Here is a 24,222-nt window from a genome sequence, read left to right as displayed (position 1 = left end):
ATGGAAAATGTAACTAATAAAATGATATATATAGGTAGAGAATCAATAAAAGAATACATACATAAAAAAAAAAAAAAAATCACTGGACCTAGCCCAATTGAAAGCAATAGAGTTTGTATTGCTTAAAAAGTCAAAAGAAGCCAATTATTTTTTGGATAATATGAATATAAAGACAAACTACATTTACTACAATACCTTATGCATCTTCTCTTTCATTTTCATCTTCATCTTCATTTGGATATATAATTTGTTTGTAATATCTTTTACTTGGAGTTAATATACCTAAGCATAGAATATTTCCATGGCATGCTTAATTATTGTGAGATTGATGGTAGGAGCATCACCACTGAACATTACAGGATTCAGTTGTCTCCTTCCCCTCCCTCATTTATGATTTTAATGTATTGTTCTTCCTTTTTGGTGCAACGTGGGTCTGCCGGTCTGGTGCATTGACTGGTCCCATCATTACGAAGCTCTATATTACCGCCTTGTCAATTTCTTCTGAATTTCTCGAAATGATTGAGGAAAATGGCTAAAACTAGTACATTCTCTTTCAATCTTTTTTTCCCCCCTCAATATTACACGCACAAACACAAAAATAAAAGAATAATTCTAAATATATATGACATAATTATTTCATCTTGTAGAAGAAACTAAAAAAAACAAATAAATAAAAATCAATGTGAAGTTAGATGAAATCTACATTTAAAAGAATTCTATTTCAATTTAAAATTTTCAAAATCTTTCCATGAATAGAAGAGAAATTTTATATTTTAAATTGTATATTTCACGAAGAGACTAATGAGCTTGTACGTGTAACATTGTCATAATTGTTTCATAATCCAATAATATCGTAATTTTACTGATTTAGTTTATAATTTTGTATAATTACAATAATTACGTAAAAGCCCCTTCAAACTTAAGGGGGTATGGTAGATGTTATCTTAGTTTGTAAAACTAATTTTTAAAATCAGCTAGAAAGATGAGGTTTTTGTTTGATTTAAAGAGAATATAAAAGTCAGATGAAGAGTCCATTCGGTCACATAATGACACACAAAACAATAATCAATTTCAGTATATTTTGTGCGTTTATGAAACACACCATTGTGAGTAATCTGGATAGCATCGTAATAATCATAGTGAAAGACAATGACAGAAGATTGGACGATATCCATATCCTTCAACAATTGACAAAGTTAAAGTAACTCTGAAGTACCATCCACGAGAGCACAATATTTAGGCTAAATATTAAAGCCGGTAGTTACAATTTGATTCTTGTTTCATCAAGAAATGAGAGAATCATCCAAAGAGAAACAGCAACTAGTGGTGGAATGATAATTTATAGGATCACTTGTCTAGTCAAAATCAGAATATAATCAGATAGAAAATGAAGTCCATGAAAGAGTGTGCTTTTGATATAACAAATAATATGAAAGGTAGCTTGAAAATGAGATGAACGAGGAGCAGTCATAAATTGGTTGACTAAACAAAGGCCATGAGTATTATCAAGTGAAGTCGCTATGAGATAAAGCGAACTCCTCAAACAGTTGGCGATATAAAGTAAGATTACGAAGAAGAGTACTGTCCATGTGAATAAGTTTAGCATTAAATTCCAAGGGACTGAAGACAATCTTGTCGTCGGTAATACCAACTCGAGAATGCAAGTCATATGCATACTTAGCTTGAGAGAGGTAGCAGCCATTAGAGTTATATTAAAAAGACTTCAAGTCCTAAAAAAAAAAACTAAGAGAGCCAAGATCCTTCATTTCAAATTGTTGACTCAGATATTATTGTAACTAGAATATGTCCATGCGACTCACTCGTGTGATATAAGTAAAATAATGTTTGTTTAAATATATCTACATTTCAATAATCATAAAGTATTCACTTTACATAAACAATCATAAAGTTATTTGTCAATTGTAATGTATATAGAAAAGGTTAAAAGTTGCATAATTGTTTAAGTGATAATCCATTTTAAGAGTTGTGAATGTAGACTGCACTATACAACTTAGGAACATATAAAATACATGATAAGTGACTAACATTTCAACGACTTTAACATTTGACTCATTGGTTTAATTATGAAAGTAATAAAAATTGAATAAACAAAAAATTATGGAATTAATTTTCAATTAATTATTTTTTTATTCTTATGCAGTTGAGCATTTGGTTTATTGGTTAGTACACGATCTTCTTGTTTAGAGAACAGGTTTGAATCTGTGCTCCCCAATTAAAATAATTATTTTTTTTATTCTTATCATTTTTTAAACTAATTTCATAAATTTGAATTAAAGCATAAATTAAAACTAAATAAATAAAATAAATAATTAAAAGGTAAAACAATGGGCAGGGAAATAAGATGAAAAATAAAAGAGAAAAATAAGAGAGAAGACGGTTTATCTCTATCTAATATGTTCAATCAATTAAAAAATCACAAATTTAAATTTGTATTTATTTCTGTTCTCTTTGTTCATACCCTTAACTCTCTCTCATGCTTGATCTCTCCTCTTTTCTCACCCCATACTTGTATTCTTTCTCCAAATTTTTCCTCTATCCAAGAGAGAAAGCAAGAGAACACTCCAATGAAGAGAAGAAAATTTTGAAAACATGGCATTAGGAGAAGACGGAAATGGCATGGGCTCAAAAACACAAAAATTAAAAAAAAAAAAAAAACCTTCACTTTTTCAAAAAGAGCAAGCATGTCCAAAGACTCAATTGGCCATATCATGTGGCAAACAATTAGACCTTCAATTATCTGTTGGGGCAACTTTTAATGTATGTATATGTAAATTCTACAATACAAGTCTTATCATGAGAAGTTATAATCATGTCATCCATATAGAGAAGAAGAAAAACAATACCATGATTAGTATGGTGAATAAATAATGCATAATCATGAGGGTTAGAATTAAAACCAAATTGAGTAATAATGGAATTATATGTTACAAACCAAGTTCTAGGTGCTTGTTTCAAAACCATATAAGACTCATTGAAACTTACTGACTTTATGAGGAGGATGGTAGTAACCATATAAGATTCATTGAAACTTCTTCATGTACATTTTAGTTTCGATTATTATTTGTACTGTTTATCTTATTTCAAAAATTAATAAGTTAATCATTGACATGATACTAAAAAAAATCTTTAAATTATTTAAAAAATTTTTAAAAAGTCATCATTCTTTTATTGCATTTAATCATATTTTTTGTATTTTTATTTTGAATTAAATAAACTTTTACCAACGAATGTTTTTACTGATAAAGTAATAACATTGTTGACGAAATATATCGATCGAATGACAATACCCACAACTGCTTTCTTGACCGCTTTAATGACGAAAGTAATCCATTGGTAAAGCTCAATATCGATGAAATTTAGAGCATTATCGACAGAATATTTCGTTGATAATAATTAATTTTTTTTGTAGTGTTAGTTTATAATCTATACAATTACAATAATTATGTTAATATATATATATATTTACAAAAAAGAGGGCGTAAAGAAGAACAAAGATTCAAATTTTAAACTTTAATTTTCTTTAAAAGCGTAAAATTCATTGGTTGATATATAAGTTTTCAGAACTTTGTCTTCTGAGGTATGATTTCATAGGCTGCTATGTTGGTTCAACGGAGACGCCCTTTTATTGATCAAGCTGGCTTCGTAACTACTTAGTCCACCGATCCTAACGTCATTCTTACTCTTTTACCTCCTACTTCCTTTAATTTTTCATTAAAAGACTTACCTGCATTTTTAAAATAATTGTCACTAGAATTGATGTCTCAAAACCGAAATTAAAGGGAGTTGTCATTTAACTGAATACAAATTCATTGTTGTTGCGACCACAGATTAAATTCATTACAACATTTATGGTTATAGGATTATTTTTTTTTTTTGAGATTTGAGGAAGGTAGATTCGAATCTTACTTTTTAAATAAAAGATCTTTTTAAATAAAAAATCATATAACAATTAATAAACCGAATACTCGAATGCTGGTTATACGACTAAATTAGTTTCATTTTTGTTCACTACATTATATAAATTTAGAACTTGGAGAGAAAATTTTTGAAGGGTAGGTTTCCCATCCAAAAAAAAAAAATCAAATTAGGTAAGATATTGTAAGAGATGTAATTAAATACAAAATCAATTTAACCCTATGTCACGGATGAAATGTTATTGAATTTTTAGCAAGAGTTATGTTGAGGACAATTATTGTTATTATTTATTATGTAGAGGGTGATGATCAAATGCAAACCATTTTGTGCATGGCTAATATAAAGTTGTTAGTGGCAAAATTCAGACATAAAAATGGCACATGGATTATTGAAATTAAATAAAGTGTGTGTTCCTCGTTATTTACGAAAGTTGAAACTTCAAACTGATTTCAAGTCCATGCCAGGCCAAGACAAATCAATGGTCAAACCAGCTTAATTACCCAACACTTAAGGATCTAAGTTAGAATACTTTTTGTCTCTTAGGAGACATCCAAACAACCTACGAAATACTAAAATCATTCAATTAAAAAAATTGTCACCTTACTCCTTTCAATTGCTTCCTCAACGTTGCTATCTCAATTTGGTTAGACTTGAATATATTATGGATTCATAATTAAGTTGGATTCCTCATTTATTGTCAAATAATTTTTGGTTGGGTATTTAATATTTAATATATTAATTATAATAGTATGAATACTTTTTTTATTGGTAAAATTTAGAATAAGATAGACGTAAGCTGCTTAACCAGTCAAATTAAGATACAAATTTGTAGTTTTATTTTGCTAGTTTTCTATAAATGATTATATTATGAGTAGATAATATTATTTTATTGGTATAATACTTTATAAAAAATTTTAAATTATTCAAGAATATTTAAGTAAATTTTTATCTTTTTATTACTTTTAATTAAATTTTTATATTTTTATTTTGAATCAAATAAATTTTTATAATTAATAATTAATTAAAAAATTATTTATCAGTTTACATCTAAGCAACGTTAACATGACACTGCTCTATATGAAAAGTGAAAATGTTACATCATCATACTATTATTCTATTTTAGCATATCATGTGATATAAAATGATAATTGATATTTTAATTAATAATAATTAATTAATTATTAATTATAAAAATTTATTTTATTTAGAATAAAAGTACAAAAACTTAATTGAATATAATAAAATAATAAGTGTTTATGTGAACTTTCTTAAAAAATTAAAATTTTGTATAAATATTATGTTTATTTTATTTAAATAATTAAATGATCCAAATGCTCATAAATAACATAATAATAATTACACAATCAAATTATCAACCGCTTTAATATTTTATTTAAGTCTTATCATAAATAATATTAATGAAATGCCATAAAAGTAGTGAAACGAATTAATCAATGAAATCAATGCTTCCTCCGTAGATATACATATAATAATAATAATAATAATATTTTGATGTCACCCAAAAGAAGCCTTTTTATCATATTCATATATTCAAATGTAGAGAGCAATTCAGCATAAACTTGGACGTCGGTTCTTTTAAGACCATTGCCGGGAACATGGAAACTCACGTGCGTGTTTTAATATTATCAGTATCAAAACAGCTTAAGAAAAAGTTGAACTGTTTTGCTTTGTTTTCACGATAAACCCACCGCCCCGACCCAAGCCACTCCGGCTTTGAGGATATTCAGATAATTCAAAAAGCTTAATTTTGTCCACGTGGTTGCGTTGTAGGGCGAGTATACGAACTTGTTGTACCGGTAAGAGTAGGGTATGACAGATTTGGCGATTTTTTTTTCTACTTTTTGGGTTTTTGCAGAGTTGAAAAGAGCGTTTGAAGCTGAAGCTGAGCTACGGGTAGTGACAGCTCAAGGTGGGGAGACAGACGTAGACTAGAGGACAAAGACAGCCAGCCCCTTGTCTGTTTCCACTCTTGTCTCTACTTCCATTTTCTTTTTATTTATTTATTTATTTTGTAAGTCTAAATCTAATGTAGTTATGTTCGGGTGCAATAGGGAAGAAGCTGTTGCTCGTAGTTACTGCAGCCAAAAATCGTGCTGTTGTTGTCGCTGTCTCCGAGTTAACTTGGATCTAATCACTACTTTCTGAGTTAAGCGTTACAATTTTATTTGCTCCTTTCAGGTTATTGCGACAACCTATGTTTGTGTTAATACCCAATTTATCTGTAATAAGTTGTTGTCTCTCATATTTACTTGTAATGTTAAAGAAGATCACTCTTCATCATACGTACTAATTACATCGATAATTTAAGTTCAGAATATAATTTTATTATCTTCCATTATATTTTAGAGTTTGGCAATATAATAAAACCAAGATTACACATAAATCGAAGTAAAAAAAAAAAAAACAGAGAGCAATGACTTCTTATAAGGTCCATTTAGTTCCTGGTGTTCATTGTTGGACACTTAGATGGAGTGGCTCATTCTACTACTTATAGATAAACCTATAAAGGTCGCCATAATTGAACGAGGTATTATGAGAAGAAGTCAAACATCTTTACTTTCCGTAAACCTAACTTTTTTTCTGCTTAGAAATCCCTACTATTTTTGGCTAAGCCTGAAGAAGCGGCCATCATCGAAGAGCAATTGTGTATTGAAGTCAAATTATGTTTTTTTTTTTTCTTTTGGGAGAACCTAATTTTTCCGCTTCAAGTTTAATTTTTTTTATTTGTTAATTGCGGTTGAAAAAAAAAAGGGGATATATAATCATAATTCATTGTAATAACAACATACTAAGTAGCATAATTCAAACCACAAGAAATATTTATGTGTCACATTTACGTAAAGTTGTCGTGTGCATTTGATTCCACTATTTATAGAATTTTTGTTATTTATTTATATTATTATGTTCTGGGATTCTTGAGCTTAGCTGCAAGAGCGGAAGAAATCTCACAATTTCGTTCATTTGAGAGACCATTTGACCACAGACAAAAGCTTCTGCAATGCGCGTGAAGCTGCTCTGCGCAGCAGCAACAGCTGTAGATTAGTCCCTTCCAAAGCTCCCCCTTTTCACTGCCAAATGCCCACTTCATCCAATCCTTCAAAAAGCCTTTTCTTTTCCTCGATCTTTTCAAACAAAAACATCTCATTTCTCCCTTACATTCTCACTATTTTCGCAGTTACTTTCTCTTCTCCCCTTTCCCTATCTTTCCTTTCGCTTTTGTTCTTCTTTTGGATCCCATCATTCCTTCTTTCTGAAACGAATCATTTTGCCTTTGCGTCAAGACATGTAAATAAAAACTAAAACCCTTACTTCTCTGCTCTGTTCCGTCGCTTTCTTACTCTCCTTCACATTATTGCAAGGCCTTTTCCTCTTCCTAGATTCCTCCTCCTCTCTTGCTACATTGCCCATTTTCATCAGTTTTCAGACCTTTCTTTGCCAAGCAGACTAAAGAGTCTTTCTTTTTTTTTTTTGGGTTCTTTCATGGATTTGTTTTTGTTGTTTTGGGGGGTTTGGATTGTTGAGTGTTTGCGAATATGATTAAAACTTGAGTTTTTTTTGGATTTATTTAAAACTCTTTTTCTGGGTTTTTGTTGTGAAGTGTCGGTGGTAAGAGAAATGAATGAACAGTCCGGTAAAACGGCGTCGACTTTGGCTATAACGGAGAAGAAGCCTCATAGGCCTGGTGGCTGTGTTGGCATTTTCTTTCAACTCTTTGATTGGAACAGAAGATTTGCAAAGAAGAAACTTTTCTCCAGAAAATTACTTCCTCCTGGTAACTTTTTTTTTCAATTTATTTGTTTTTTAACATGCAAAGTTTTCCTTTTGACTAAAAAAGATTGATTTTTTTGAACTGTGTTGTTTTTCAGCTCGTACAAAAGCTTCAAAAAGATTTGGAGGAGATGAAAAAATGCCTAAATCCAAGCCTCATTTGGTGTGTGTTGGGATCTTTACTTTTCTTTTTTTTTTTGTATTTTTTTGTTTTATTTAATGGATTAGTTACTTATTTTGCTTATTTAAAGAAAATAAATTTCATGTTTATGTGAAATTGATAGATTGCTGATGAGAACAGTGGGGGTTTTCCAAATGTGAAGAAGAATGCTAAGCATGGTAATCGAGAAATGGAGCAAAAGCACGAGATGCGATCTCCGGGTTTGGTTGCTAGGCTAATGGGATTAGAATCCATGCCAGCTGTGAATAGGGATGAGTCTAATAGGAAAGCTCCAGTTTCAGGTAGTAATTCTGATGTTAGAGATGAGAAAATGGTGAATATTCAAAGTGTGGTTAATGGGGAGGTTTTGGCTTCGGAGAAAGGTAGTGCCAAAGTTGAGCCAAGGCCTCAGAAGATACAGAAGATAGAGTCCTATGATAGACGGGCTGTTACTAGGTTTGGAGCCGAGGCATTGCAAATTAAGGGTGTTTTGTCACGATCCAAAAAGCATCAACATCAAAAGTTTGTTTCTCCAGTTAAGAGTCCCAGGATTTCTTCTGCAAGGAATGCATCTAGGGCGTCTAGGTTGATTGATGCTGCTGCTAAAATTCTGGAACCTGGGTTGCAAGCTACAAATAGAGCAAAATATGCTCTTGCTTATTCAAGTTCTATGCATTATTCGGCTAAGAATGAGGTTGTAACTGAGGGAATTGGGGTTGTCTCACCAGATGTGTTGAAACAATCTGCTTGTAATGTTGGCACTGCTAAGTCTTTGATGGGCCATACATCTTGCAAAAACTGTGGCAATTTGCTTGATGTAGTGGAGTCTAGAGCAAAGTTGGAGGAGCAGCCATTTGTTTGTCCATCCTTTGCTCCAAATTTGGTAGATGCTTCTTCTCAAGGATTAGAAAAGAATTGGCCAAGGCCTTCCCCATCCTCCTTAAGTCAAGGGAAAGAGGTAATTTTTGAGAGATGCCATGAGCAACCATTATCTTTTACTGGTCAAGAAGAGAAAAGTGTACAGTCCGGCAGTGATTCCAATACATCTAGAAAGCCTTTATCTCAAGAAGTTAAAGCTCAATGGCATTTGTCAAACCAACCCGGCAAACCTCAAAAGAATGAAAAGTCTCCTATTGCTTTCAAGCCCAGGAATCAAACTCAAAATCATATATCTCTAGACAGGGATAGAATCCCAGCAAGGGCTAAATTAAATAATATTCAAAGTAGGAGAGCTGTTTCTGCTGCAAATGCTGTTAGTGGAGCCAAGGATTTTGTTTCCCTGAACAGAAGTTTAAGTAGTCGCACCAGACTTAGAGTGCCTACCAAAGTGGATAGTTCTCTGATTGAAATTGAGAGAAAACCTTCTAGCCATCGAGATGATTCCTTGTCACAGTTAAGGTCTCCAGTAAGAAAGAGGAGAACAATTAGTGTTAATGGGCAAGCTGAAAGTGCAGGTTTCATCAATTCAGCAATTGGAAAAGAAAGAAATGCTAAATGTAATCCAGTGACTAGAAGAGAAATAGTGCGTGGTGCTCGCTCCTTGGACCAGACATGTGTTGAAAGCAGATCAACAAGCCAGGAAACTGGTAATGGAGCCAATGACAAAAATGAAACTGATATTATTTCTTTCACATTTAATTCCCCATTAAAGCAAAACCATGGCATTTCCACGGAAGTGAAGGACAAAAGAAAGGATCAAAATCACATTCATTATGGAAGCACTTCCCTCCAGCGAAAAGAAATATTGGAAGACAATTATGGAGAAACTTCTTTGCAGAAGAACATGCCACTGACAGGAGATGCTCTAAGTGTTCTTTTGGAACAAAAATTGAGGGAATTGACTTCTCAAGAGGAGGATGAACTGAAAACAGGTTGTAATCTACCAAAGAGATCAACTGCCATGATTCTCCAGGAGTTAATTTCTGCTTTAACTTCAGAGCAGCCTATCACTCAGAATGGTTACCTGTTTAATTCAGATATGGCTTTCCAGGTTGGTATTTGTATTCTGATGCACTTAAATCTCCGTTCTTCCTTTGGTTTTTTCAGTTCTTGATTAAATATTTAATCTCTTATATATGGTCTTTTTTGAACTTGATGTTGTTGTCGTTGGTCCCAACTTGCATTTTTAGTTCTCTGACAATGACAGCTACCTCAGTTATTTTGAAGTACTCTTTATCAGGGATAAGATGCATGTAGAAAGATATAAGAATGCCTTTTTCACCAACCCATTACCTGGGTGTGGCCCAGCAGTTTTTGTTCCCTGAGTGGGATCAGGATTCAGGGTTCAACACCCCCTCCCACCTGAAGGAATGAGAAAAAAAAGAAAAGAAAGTCTAGTCTTGTACTGATCACTGGAAGGTTTGAAGGACCTTTTCCACATTATTGCAATTGGATAATTAAACTGCCTAATTGCTTCTGAAGTACTAAATTAATTGAATTGAAGAATTCACACTGCCATTAGGTATTAGATTTATTGGATTTCATAAAATATGCAATTTAACACAAAATAGGGCCCCAGATTCAACCCAATTGAATAGAAACAAAATTGGTGTACCTTAGCATAAGTTGTTTTACATTGAAGTTCAAAACTTGAACCCTTCTTTTTACCTTTGTGGATGTTGTTCTTAGTTGGTTGCAAGGGTGGAATTGTCAAAGAGTTATCAATGTATATTTTTTGTTTACTTTTACTGGGAAGAGAAATTGTTCCCATAAACATGATGGCCCCTGATTTATTACCATTTTGTATACTTTATGTTGCTTTTACATTCTTTTTCTTGCAACTTTGTTCATTCTAGTTTGATTGGCTTTTCTTTGGCAAATATTAACTAGGATGCAATTCTTTTGGCTGTTAGTATGTTTATCAATGTCCATCTGGCCTATATGGCTGTATGCCTCTTATTAATCCTTTTAAATTTTGTGCTGTGCTTAAGGTTTTGTGCCTAAGACAAACAGCTATTCCTGGCATTTGTAAGATTTGACCTTTTTATTTCTTAGACTGAAACGAAGGGTGAAGCAACCTCGGTTGGATTTGCGAGTCACGGTGATCATTTTAGCCCAGGTTCTGTTCTTGAAGCTTCATTTTCAAATGATAGTTGTGTTTCCAGCAGCCTGGACGAGAGCTTAGGTAAAGAACTTAAATCCTAAGCCTCAAACAATGCCCTTTAATTTTCCTGTGTGTGCTACTCAATTCTTGGTATTGTAGTAGTAGAAAGTGCAAATTAGATGAAGTCATGCACAGCTCTTATTAGATCGGCTTAGGAATATTCTGCACCACCTCAATTTATTATGCTTTTTCAAATCTCCTTTCCTTCCTCACAAAAAAGAATGGATGATTCATTGTAGATTTTGCATATATACTTCTTGTTCCAGGACATAGGTTGCATCTGGATTCCATGGACTACTCATATGATGAGCCACAACCAACAGAACTTGATGCAGATCTTCTGGATTCTGCAACTTCATTGGACAAAGATATGAATGGTAATGAGATGGTGACTGATCTTGTCAACCGAATTTCTGCTATGTTGCGTGTCATCAGTAATGTCGGTCTCGGATTATCTGGAGACAAGCTTATCCATGTAAAGGAGGCTATCTTGAAAGCAGAACTGTTGTTTGGAAATGTGACTCCCCGTGATTCAGATGGGACAGATGATTTTCTCTTGGGGCCCTATATACATGATGAAGTTGAAACTCTTGCTGGTGCTATGTGGGTAGATTTTAGTTCTCTTCTTGGTGTTGATCAGAGTCAGACCAAAGAAAATAATCAGCTTAGAGTATTTTTGTTTGACTGTGCAATAGAGTGCTTAGATTCCAAATATGGTCGATACTGTAACTCTGGATTCAGAGCATGGAGAAGTCTGCCATTTTGCATGAACTCAGGAAAGCTAATTCGAGATGTTGCGGGGGAAGTTAGAAGGTGGACAAAGTTGGCTGGGATGGTTCCTGATGAAATAATAGAATGGGAGATGAGTTATTCACTGGGTAAATGGATAGGTTTTGATATCGAGGCATTTGAAACTGGTGCTGAACTGGACTGGGATATTCTTCAAAATTTAGTGTTGGAAATTGTGGTAGACCTGGTTTCCCCTTGAATTACATAAGCCCTGTGATTTGTGGGTATCTGTTGTAAATCATGTTGACATGCAACCACTTAATTCTCCTTGTGATCAAATCAAGATGATAATTATTTGTACAAATGAGTTATGGGTGAGTTGGTGGTATTGCTGTCTGGAGCTAATTGATTTTGTAGATGAGCATTGTACCTGTATAATCTTTTTTCTTTGATGTAACTTGTTCTGAATAGCTGAACAGCTTGAAACGGTCTGATGATTAATGTTTGCCTACTGAAGTTGGAAGGTAAAGATCCTTTCATTTGATGTTTTCTTCTGCAACTGTTTTGCCTTTCATGTTAGTAAGTATTTGCTCAGTTACTTCCTGGTTCAAAAAAATTAAAAAAAGTAAAAATAGAAGGAAAAAAAAAAAAACTCTCCTTATTCATTTTGGTCTTTTTCTTCCTAATGATTTCAGCAGCAAAGTTAAAGGAAATGACATACAGCCATACACAAATTAATTGGGAAGTGGACTGTACATATTGAATAATGCTTGGCCTGTCTATATTCAATCTTGAATATATTGAATAAGTCAAGTTAGTACTTCCCATTTTTGTCAAAGAAAGATCAACAAACCCCATTACAAACAACACATTTTCCAATTGCAGAAGGACAAAAAACCTTCAATAGAATCCTCTAGTTATATTACTAATCATATATGTTAAAAACATGATTTCATCCAGAGCTTTACAATAGAAAACAAACTTAGCAAGAAAAGAATTCATAGCCTCGAATCTCTCTGACGTGGTAATAGGTAATCAAATCCTTGTAAAAAAACAAATCCAATCAAGAAACTCAAGAAAAACCAAAATGAAATGAAATTCAAAGCTTTTTTCTCAAAACTGTCTATACCCCAAAACAGTTTTGTTGTTACCGACAACTCTGCCACTACTCTTCCCTCCCCTGTTTTCACCACAAATAGCATTCGCTGCAGCCATTGAAATCCCTCTCAATTCTACAACACTAGCATAACTCTTCCTAGCCATCATCAACCCTCCTTTCTTCTCCCCTGCATTTGCAGACTTACTCCCCCGTGAATTTGACAACGGAACCCCATTCCCTTTCGACCAATTCTTCGATGTTGGTGGTGTCAATTCGATCCCACTGGTAGCCGGCTTTCTGTTCTCTTTCCTCAAAGTTGCTGAAAAATCAGGCACTGATTGAGCCAATATGGAGGACCCTTTCCTAGAACTCCCCAAACTTGGACAAAACTTCACTTGTTTCTTCGTTGGAGTTCGTTTAAATTCAATTTCTTCACTTTCTTGTTGCTTTGCACTCTTCATCCTCAGCTTTGTTTCTCTCAACTCTGCATATGCTCTGTATCTTGGGCCTCTTTCCATGATATAACTCTCCGTTGTAAGCCTCAAAGGAATTGGGTTATTGGGGCTTGAATTTTGAGAAAGAATGAGAGAAATAGGGTCAAGGGAATGAAAAAGAGATTGCAAAGCAGGATTTGGCTGGTGGATTTGCCGCAGAGAGTCACTTGTCTCTGCCATTTTTTAATAAAAGCTTGAAGGTTTCCTCGACTTTCTGGCTCTGTTTTTGCAGAGAAAGAGAGAGAGTTGAATCAGAAAAAATGGGATTCTTCTTTGTAGATTTGATATTAGAAGGGATTGGAGTTTGCAACGGTCTAATAAAGAGAGAGAGGGAAAGTCTAAAGACTAGTTTTTCCTCTTTTTACCTTTTTTTTTTCCTTTTGTTTTTGTTTATTTATTATTTAAATTTGTTTTTCTTTTTGTTTCCAACGTTCTTATTTAGAAGTGGGTCCCAATGCAAAAAGGGAAAATTAAAACAAAAAGGGTTGGGGGAACACATTGGATGCCCTGATCAGCCGTTGATCAGAATCACATTGATCGGCATATTTCTATGATGGGCTTTCGCTTTGTGAAAATGCGGGAAGGTTCCTCGGCTTGGGCTACAGCAATGTGCCAAATAAAATTAGGGTTTATGAAAAGGACTTTTTTGTCGTTGATTTTGACAAAAACCTCTTTCACCATAGCGGCAATGCCAAGGCTGTACATTTGGATCCAAATCATGTGTCCTGCCCCCCTTATCCATCCAATTCCACCTCATTTTCCTTTTCCTTTATTATTATTATTTTTTTCATAATATCAAATATTGAACAATAACAATTATATAATAAAGCTAAACAAAAGATGAGAGTGAAAAATGGGGATTTTTCAACTTTGATAGCAATAATTAATTACCATTTTTATCTTTATTTTAGGGTTCAATAATGGAGTGCAACTCAATGTGATTAAATGAGGCTCTTCCCCTCCTCCTCTTACAGGTAAAAGGTAATGCCTTGTCAATCAGCTGTCTCCTACTAGTATTCAAAGCCTCACCAAACCCATGAATAAAGGGAGATGTAAGAATACCACCGCATTTCAGACATGATCTTTAACCTTTTTATATTGGGGTAACAGCCACCCACAAAAAGCAAATTTAGGTATGGGGACTGGATTTTGTATCTTTCTGTTTTCTGCCACCAGGATGATCAACTCCATGCTGTTGCAAGTGTAGGAAATGGAAGCAATGGCTTTCAGAAGCAGATATGATAATAGACCATTTCTGGTAATCATTCAGCTCTATACCACCACCTTACTATTTCGTTAAGACTACAAGAAAACTTTTTAACACATTATCACCTTTTAAAGTTTTCAAATAACGGGAAAATGGGGGCTTTCTGGATGCTACTAGTACGATTTAAATGGTTACACTTACTACACCAATACGGCTGTTAGTGCGAGGAAAGGCAATGGAAACTTCATCTCTTCATCCATCGGTATGTAACATGTAACTTTTGATATAGTCAAACAAGTTGAATTTTGTTTCTGCATGATCAAACTTTGTGATACTTATACTTCTGTCCTAAATTAAATCTTGTGATTTTGTGGCTGAATCCATTGAGCACTATGGTCCTCACAGCCTCAACTCCTTGTTCCAATGCTGCATTAATCTGTCAAAATAGTGAACGACAGTTCACATTATCAGAGAGAGAGAGATACAAACTTAGAGATTAAAACAGCCAACTAAACTGCCTAACACATCTCATCCAAGTTTGACTTATTGTACTTTTTAAAATTCAATTCAATCAGATATAACACACTTAATAGAAAATGTATTGCATTAATTCTGAATAGGAACTATGAAGGGACAGCCAGAATAATTATGAAGAGCTAAGTTTCCATTTGAGCTTATAATTCATTATACATGCTCAGGGAAAACACCAATGCAACCCAACATTGCTTTTCCAAGAGATAGGCAAGAGGCTACTAAACCTTACAGAATAGTTGAATCAGTAATAGTATACCTGATTTCGCTCCACTGAACTGAACTTCTGCAGAAGATAAGCTTTCATGTCCATACTGCCAGGTGGATTTCCAATGCCTGAAGCATAAATAACTCTTTGAGAAATATGGAACTGTGAATTAGTGTAGGCAGCTAATCTACCTTTAAAAGGAACTTCTGTTTATGATGCAAAAACTTCATCGTTAAGAAAAAGGTGATGGTATTCCAAGAGCCCACCTATGCACAATCGAGGAAATTCACGACAACCATCCAAATGGCCCATCACACTCTTCACTCTGCAACAAGAGAACACTAGTTCATGTTTTTGAATCTACATTGTTTAAGGGGGGAGATAGGTGAAGATGCACTTTAAGAAACAGAATTTGAGATTTATTCATTAGTCCTTCACATAAAGATGTAAATACAAACTAATATTACTCAAATCCATAAGATCCAGATAGCTCAACGAAAATTCGGAATGATATCAAGGAAGAAATGTTTTGGCCATAACTGAGATATGTCAAAGCAACCAAGGCCTTAATTACTTAGATTACCAAGAATACAAGTTAGAATGAAACGATATCTACCCTAACCAGACTTGAAACTCCTGACCGCATGGAAGGCAATGAGGCATAATATAAACCAAAAATGACTCAAACTATCAACTGCAAATGACTGTAAGCCTTATCTTAAATTTGGCTTCTAATTTCAGAATCAAAAGCATTTGCAAGTTCACTCAAACCACGGAGAGTATCAAATACATGGAGCCAAGTTACGATTATTAGATCAGATAAAATACAACCAATTATGCCAAGTCTTGGACCTGTGCTTGGTATTCACATATGGTTTCTTGATTTAGTACTGCTTAGGTCTCAACTCTAGTTAGACCATCACTGTTATATTTTTCTGGCCAAGACAGTAAGGCCATTGTTAGTCAGTAAATAACATGCTTTCATGCCATATTTAATCAATGGGAAATGACAGAACAATCTGATGGAAGCAAAATGGATATTGAAGATCCCAAACTCGTTACGTGCTAGTTTGTCACTGGGTTGAAGGTTAAAAAGCAAAAAAAGCCATGGCATCCCAGGATACAACATTCTTAGAGAACAAATATTACAGACAAAGTAAGCCATCTACAAAGTCATATAGCAACTCATTATCTACTATTGAAAGAAATTTAAGGGTATCCTAAGCCTCTAATAATTGGAAAATTACATGTCCCTCGAACTACAGTTTCTTTCAAAAGGAGAGAGGGCCGAAAGAGACCAAAAAGGTGGATTCTGACATAATTTTACACTTCTCTCCTCTCTTCGTCTCCCCACTAGAAAAGACATAAGATCAAGATTCCTTTTTTTTATAATAAAAAAAGGCTATATAGGAGAAGCAGTATTCTATTTTCATCACCATAAAGGCTAGTAGTCTATCTTTATCACCATAGGACAGACACAGACACTAGAATATGATGGAAAAATAACACAGCACATAGGAATGCTTTACAGATCAGGAGAAAGCGCCTTGAGCTCAAAAAATGCAACTGCTTGAGCAGCAAATTAATCTCAGGATAGACATCTCATCCACTAGGCATTTTTCTCATAAACGTTATCTAAGTGATCTCATCTTATAGCTGTTTGGTTTCAGAAAGGTAAAGGTTCATGAATTAGACAGATGAACTCCAAATGCTGCTTCAGAAGTTCTTGAATGAAAAAGCAGTTTCTTAAACAACACAGTTAGGTTCATGAGTTAGACAGATAAACTTATATGCTGCTTGAGAAGTTATTGAATAAAAAAAGGCTTTTTAAAATATCCAGCTTGGTGCAAAGGGAGACTTATAGAGATTCTGTTGCTGGTAATATCTATGGAACATACCCATTATGATGACCATGTCCTCCCTTCGGCTGAAGCCTGAGAACACCATTTGGCAAGCTCATCTCATCATATATCTACATGGGAAAGCTCAAAGTCAAAGTGTTCTGAATATTTGTAATAATAATGATAAAAATATATATATTAAACTTCTTCTGCTTGATGGGTATGTAAGACTGCCTACCAATAAAATGTGACGCAAGGGTACTTGATAATAAGCAGCAAGAGGCCCAACCTTAACAATAGTACGAAGAAAGGAAAAGTCAGAGATAGAAATGATTAGAAGGTGGCTTAAATATATTATGAAAATCTCACTTAAAAAAATGAAAAAGGATGGGGGAGAAGCTATATATATATTTATATTGATATGAGAGAGAGAGAGAGAGAGAGAGAGAGAGAGACATCNTAGTAGAGAGAGAGAGAGAGAGAGAGAGAGAGAGAGAGAGACATCACCATACATTTGCACACACATTCCTTATTAATCGTCATACAAACATCTTAAATCAGCATTGTGATATGCTTATTTAGCTGCCTAGATGCCACTACAGACGTTTGATCACAAAGATGTAAAAACTTGAAAAATGATATACCCTGTACCCACACAAAAACTGTGCCACTGTTTGAAAAATACCCCTCCAGTAAACCACATGAATTTGGCCGTTGAAGGGTTGCCTAGCAGGTAGAGTCCATAATACAGGATTAACCATTACATAAAAACCTCTATCATTGTTTGAAAAAACCCCTCAAGTAAAACATTAGTTAATAAAAATGAATTCGGGTGTTTCAGTGTAGTCTGGCAGCATATAGAAGTTCAGAATACAGGATTAACCAGAAATACAAAGTGGAAGGTCCAAAACAATAACTACAAAATGAAACAGGGTAATTTACCTATCAATCAGATTTAAGTAGGTGCATGGCTTGACATTCAGCACAACTTAATTTTAAAATGATTCTCAAGGCCTAAAATTATCTAGTAGCATCTAGCAGAATCTATCACCTATTTATCCCTAATTCAAACATACATGATTTGAAATTCAGGACACATGTTAAAGGGAACAGCTTAGACCTTATACACTCATTGCAAGCTGCAAGTTTCCAATCGCTTTTCTGCTGCTTCTGATAGAGATGAGGCTAATTCATTTGCCTTTTCAAGATCAGGAGGTTGCTTAACTACTTAAATTATAGACCAAAAGTTGACTGTCTAGAGTAAGTTTTGAAGTGACAATTTTCTCGTCCAAAATGTCACTCGTGAACTACTTAAACACTCACTCTAAGCAGTAAAGTTCCAATTACATTTTAGATGCAGCTAATCCATGAGAATGCAACCACTTGCCAAAGAGACTTTCCAAGTGTATCACCTCATTTTGTAGCCTTGATGGTCAGCCAGCAATTGGTAAAATAAGATAGAAAAAAAGAACTGTTACATGAACCGTGAGAGTTGCTGCAATACTTCTCCATACAATATAAATTCAACATTGCAGGCCTATTTCTACCAAATTTCAAGAAGAACTTTCCATTTCTGTAATTTTCTTTCCAAACACTCCCCTATTCATAACAAAGCTTAATTAAGGAGAAAAACAGGGATCAGAATAGAATCTCACTAGCACTACTGGAGTGCTTTTGGTATCAGGAATTGAGGTGATATATCAATTTTCATTGCTGGCATTGATGAAACAACCAATTTTGCTTGCAAGATACGCAATTCATTGATATGCCATTAGCTTTCAATAAATAAGTGGCATTGAAGACACTACACACTAGTTTGTCTTTAAACTCCTAAATTATATAATGAGAATAAAATGAGTTCGAGTTTTATTCAGAGTCATAATATGACCCCTGTTCCATTTCATGAGGCATCTAAGAAAAGGTTTCTTGTCCACGAATCACTGTCATCAAGCTATCTGGTGGAAAATGTGCAGCTGATTCAAGAAAAAAGACATGACTACAAGCTGTTTGCAGCCATGTTACAAACAAGTGCAGATGTCTTTGTTTTGCTAACCAAAATTATGGGGAGCTTCTTCAAAAGGGCATATAAGTACAGCTGTCTTGATACTTCATAAGCAAAACTTATACCCTGCTTTATATAACTGAGACGATATAAGGGGAAAGCAAAAGATACGAGGACTAACCGACTCCCCACAGAAATTCATGTATGCCTGAGGCTTTGCCAACAAAATTGGTACTTCCCCAATGGCACCTGTGCTGATCACACAAGGAATCTAAGTAAACCATCAATCATAACTGTGACTCTTGAAAGACAAAAATGCACTGAATTGCAGGCACCAAAAAAAAAAAAAAAACAGAAAGAAAAGAAAGACCTTAGCAACACAAATGCTAAATATATATACCTAATCCAATTAGAGCTTTTGACTGTATAGTATTCAACGCAATCCCCTCCACTTGAGAAATTTGATCAATCATCTCAAAACCAACCTGATGTATTTAACAAAATCAATAACATATAACCCAAAAGAAAATATAAGCTATCTGCTTCATAATTTGTAATTGATTACATTGTGCCGAGTTCCATGGTACTTATTTCCAGGGTTACCCAATCCAACAATCAACCAAGGTGTATACTCCACTTTAAATCTATCATTATTATCTGGCAACGAAGCGCGCACACAGAGCCTTGTTGAGCCTCGGTTCCTTTGACTAAAACACCGGCTTCTTGGATACGGAATGCAAGTGTTTGGGACAGAGATTGCATGCAACATTGACCTGAAAACGCACAGTACAAACTCTTTATTCATAAAGAAATAAAAAGGAATATTTGGTCTTCTGTTACTTGTTTTTCCTTTATCTAAAAATTCAATCATAAATTCTAGTTTTTTGTAAATCATAATAGCAAAAAGGAAATTGACAATTCATTATTTCGTTTCATTTCAGTTAAATTTCTACATTGTTTTCAATAGCCAAATTAAGCTTGAACCCGATAATGATAAAGAACGACTACTACTACTGAATAGAACATACAATAAATTAAGCAAACTAAACAAGAAATACCCAACAAAGAAGAAAACTTTAGAACTTAAATGCGGAATAACTAAGATAAAGTCACTGCTCTCTAGTTGGTACTTAAATACCTCAAAAAATATCTCAAAAATGGAAGAAAGAAAAAACACAAGAGCAAAAACATAAAATAAGGAAAACTGATGTATAGAAATTAGAAGTGAATGGAAAAAAGTTAAGGAACTGACCTGTTTGTCTATTGGGTACTTCAATTCAATAATAATAATAATAATAAAGAAGAGCTGACAGAGAGAACAGGAGAGGGAAGAGCTAAGTTCAGTTTGAGGCTTTGGTCGTTTCTTTTACCTTCGGTGGTTAGATATTTCATGTTCGGATGATTGACATAAAAAACATTAATATTATGAACAATCTGGGCCGCCTATAGATAATTTGGGCTTAGCCCAAATTCATAAATTTGGTTCAATATTTATAGAATAAAGTACAATGTTTATAATTAAAATTTTTAATTATAAAAAAGTTAGTTGATTCTTATTAAAAAAATAATATTTCAGGCTTTAGTAGAACTGAAATTTGTGACATGACATAGTCGGACAATATGTAATTGTAATTAAGCGAATTAAAATTTTACACTACTGTATCCATATCATAATTGCTATGCAATAAATGAAAAATATATTAAGATTTTAATAAAAGATATTACTCTAATAATATTCATATTTATTTGATTATGACACAAAAACATTTTTGTCTGACGTGAGTTGATGCGATGAAAGATAAAAATATATAGAAAACCCAAAGGTATAATAATTTGTTCATAATGATCCTTTAAATTCAACATTTTTTTCCTTAAATTTTGGGGAAAATAGAAAAAAATATAATAATTTTTTTCTCCACTTCGTTTATCAAAAGAAATTTCCCATCTTTGTAATAGCTATATAAAACTTCACGATTTTAATTTATGAGTTCCAATTGGAATCTTAAATTGGAAAATGAATTAAGTTTATAGATTAAATTATGTAATTAGTCCTTATATTTTGCCAAAGTGATGGATTTAATTTTTATATAATTTGTAAAAATTGAATCTTTATACTTTAAAAAAAAAACAATGGCAGTCAAATGGTTAATGATATTAAAATTTTTTTGTAATCTATGCTAATATAGTGTTTGGTTGTATTTATATGACATTTTCTTGTTGATACAACATTAAATTTGATGACATAGCATAATCATGAAACATTTCATAAATAATGCAATGGTAGTATTGACATGACATGATCAAGTATTGACATAAATTTTATACAAGTGCTGATGAGAGATTATTCAATGTGAGGTTGCTATTTAGATTATATTATTGTCAAATGGAAAGAAAGCCTAAATTACCCAAACACATTGTAAATAAATCTTTTTTCAACTTGACAAGTTAGTATTTAGGTAGTTTAGACTTTATGTTTAGATTGATATTTTTAATTTTAAAAAATATAATAATTAATTTTTATAAATTAGTATATAAAGATTAAATCTATCACTTTTGACAAAACACATGAACTAATTACATTATGAAATAGAAAATGAGGAGCATTGCCTATTATAGTTTAATACTCAATAAGTATATATATTTATATACCGAAAAGCAAAAAGTTAAATATATTATACATGATGGTGTGTCCAAGAAATTAATAATAAACTAATTCACTATAAAATGCATAAAAAACCTAAGATCAAATCTTGCATTCATACATATTTTGGAAGTAGATTGGCCGGAATTATTTGGAGACAGAGGATCTTAAACCCTCATGATCCATATGGTATTATTGCCTAAGTAATTAAAAATTGGTGTATTTGGTAGGAACCTAGGGAAGGAAACAAAAACTCATATCCCAAAATTACTTACAAAGTTAAAAAAGAGGTGGTATAATTACGCATTGGATTAAAATATTCTTCATTATATTAATCCCACCGGCCACCTTTTTCCTTCCTACCAAAGCATAGGTGCAGTTGGAAAAACCAACATATGTGATGATGCCCCAATAATTAATGTGCCAACATACTAAACATGTAAATTGTCACTTGGGATTGCAAAATTATTCTATGAATTCGGAAAAACAGTTCATTACAAAACAACAGTATATGATACATCAGGCTAATAATCAAAGAAGAACAATCCCTCTATATATGGAAGATCATCCGTACTAGAGAGATGGAATAAATTCAACTGAGTTGCTATTTAGTTGTTGTCGTATTGACTTTCCTGTGTACATAGATAAACTCAATTTTTTTTTTCAAAATACTTAATTAATACTCGCTGCTGTTATATCTCATACATGAGATTATAATAGATTAAACTAAGGGAAACAAGGCTGAAAATTAAAAAATAGAGCAAAATCCATAGATATATATATATATATGTATAAAATATAATTGCGTTACTTAGAAATTAAGTTCACAGAGATGATTATCATAAAAAATTAGAATACCAAAAAAATTTACATGTCCAAAGCAGTCCAATTTTATAAATTTGAAGTTTGATCAAGCCCCGTGTACTGTATATTTAATCATGGCACAGCCGGCCCAAGACTCAGATGCAAATCCAAACCTAATCCCTTATCAATCTTAGGCCCACTATCTTCTCCGGTGAACCGCATCACCGCCGGTAAAACTCCAGCATGAGCTCGGACATCACCGGACATCGCCGTCGCCATGGTCTCTCCTTCTTCTCCTGTATATACACGCCGTCCAAACCCAGCAGCCGGCCCGCAAAGGTACGTGCCACCATGCAACATATGCAATGGGGCCGCTGCTGCGGCTCCTCCTCCTCCATGTGACATGTAAAATGAAGAATGATACTGCGGCGACTCAACCGCCGGAACAACGGCCGGGGCAAGGAGGTGTGGGGGAGGTGCAAAAGCCGATAGCATGGAGTTGTGCAGGTGTGGAGATGAGAAACTTCGACTAGCCTGCAATTGTGCACGCTTTAGTAGCTGCCTTTCCTTCTTGTGAGCATTTTGGTGACCCCCTAAGGCTTGGGAGTTAGCAAATTCCCTGCAACAATATTGACACTCGTATTTACGGGCATCGGCTTCGAGTTCCGGTGATCCCGTCGGAGATTTGCTCGAATCATTGACGGTGTTTTCCACTATGTTGAAGCCAAAGAGCTTCAGGGGTTTTGCGTGGTAATCAACATCATTATCAGCCATTGGAAAAAAATGATGAGTAATTAGAATTCCAAGGCAGTTTGAAGCTCTGTCAAGTTTCAGCCAAGAACTGATACAAAGCAATAATCAGCTGGTGGGGTTTCATGAGCTAAAGTTATATAAGGGTAATTTACTTGAAAGGGAGAGAAGACAGGCAAGAAAAAGGAGAGAGTTGGTTGTGACTTGTGAAAATAATCCCAAGAAGAGGAAAGCAAGATTAATGCCCAGAGCAAGAAAACTAAATTAGTCCCCTTGGGGGTTTTATACTTGAAAAAGCCCTTGTCATGACTCTAATCTTATTGTTGATTAATTAAACCTGTATTTCTATATATTTTATTTGTATCCAACTGTTGGGAGTTTATAGTTTCAAGCTGGATACGATTATAAATTAATTAATTACCTCTCACATCAAAGCTCCATGATGCACGTGTAATCACTGTGTTCTCCACGTTTAATTTCTCAATCTGACATTATAATCCGGATCAGATATCCATTAATTAATTAAGAATGTAATAGGTTAAGGATAGAGAGATGTTAAGGAAATTAAGTTAGCTTGATGAATCAAGTATTGCGCCGGCGGGGCCACCGTGACGCACAGCGTTAGATATTATAAATCGAACATGTTTGCGTGATTGACGTTGAAATCTAAGCTTTATTTATTAAGGGAAGATCTTTACGAATCTTACTAACCACCACAAATTGGGGGAGGGTTTAAAGTAAGCCTCTCCGTCTCTTTCCCTTTCTCCCCCAAAGTCTTCACCTTAACTTCCATGACTTTGAGTCATCACCATAAATTATTTACTCTTGTCTACTAGTGCTCTGCAAAATTAATTATGAAAATAGTTATGATGTTCCATAAAGGAATTGTTCATCAATTTGTTTCAAGTTGAATATGAACATATTTTCG

General features: G+C 33.8%; 4 protein-coding genes across 4 annotated transcripts; 1 reads left to right on the top strand and 3 right to left on the bottom strand.

Moving 5' to 3' along the window:
- LOC18602035 lies at window positions 6,852-12,267 on the top strand. Its single transcript, XM_007033177.2, has 5 exons — window positions 6,852-7,729; window positions 7,824-7,888; window positions 8,010-9,875; window positions 10,880-11,009; window positions 11,255-12,267. Exons 1-5 carry the CDS (start codon window positions 7,573-7,575, stop codon window positions 11,974-11,976), a joined length of 2,940 nt encoding a protein of 979 aa, XP_007033239.2. The 5' UTR covers window positions 6,852-7,572; the 3' UTR covers window positions 11,977-12,267.
- On the bottom strand, window positions 12,617-13,624 carry LOC18602034. Its single transcript, XM_007033176.2, has one exon. It carries the CDS (start codon window positions 13,488-13,490, stop codon window positions 12,831-12,833), a length of 660 nt encoding a protein of 219 aa, XP_007033238.2. The 5' UTR covers window positions 13,491-13,624; the 3' UTR covers window positions 12,617-12,830.
- On the bottom strand, window positions 14,535-20,495 carry LOC18602033 (chloroplastic group IIB intron splicing facilitator CRS2-B, chloroplastic). Its single transcript, XM_007033174.2, has 9 exons — window positions 20,352-20,495; window positions 19,665-19,872; window positions 19,500-19,584; window positions 19,281-19,348; window positions 17,336-17,386; window positions 17,155-17,228; window positions 15,523-15,581; window positions 15,308-15,384; window positions 14,535-14,953 (listed from the first exon to the last, which is right to left on the bottom strand). Exons 2-9 carry the CDS (start codon window positions 19,866-19,868, stop codon window positions 14,837-14,839), a joined length of 735 nt encoding a protein of 244 aa, XP_007033236.2. The 5' UTR covers window positions 19,869-19,872; window positions 20,352-20,495; the 3' UTR covers window positions 14,535-14,836.
- On the bottom strand, window positions 22,552-23,554 carry LOC18602032 (zinc finger protein 6). The gene has a single exon (XM_007033172.2). The coding sequence runs from the start codon at window positions 23,316-23,318 to the stop codon at window positions 22,677-22,679; it is 642 nt and encodes a 213-aa protein (XP_007033234.2). The 5' UTR covers window positions 23,319-23,554; the 3' UTR covers window positions 22,552-22,676.

Source organism: Theobroma cacao, chromosome 4 (assembly GCF_000208745.1).
Source record: "Theobroma cacao cultivar B97-61/B2 chromosome 4, Criollo_cocoa_genome_V2, whole genome shotgun sequence".
NCBI classification, from domain to species: domain Eukaryota; kingdom Viridiplantae; phylum Streptophyta; class Magnoliopsida; order Malvales; family Malvaceae; genus Theobroma; species Theobroma cacao.
This window is presented reverse-complemented; position numbering and strand designations above follow the sequence as displayed.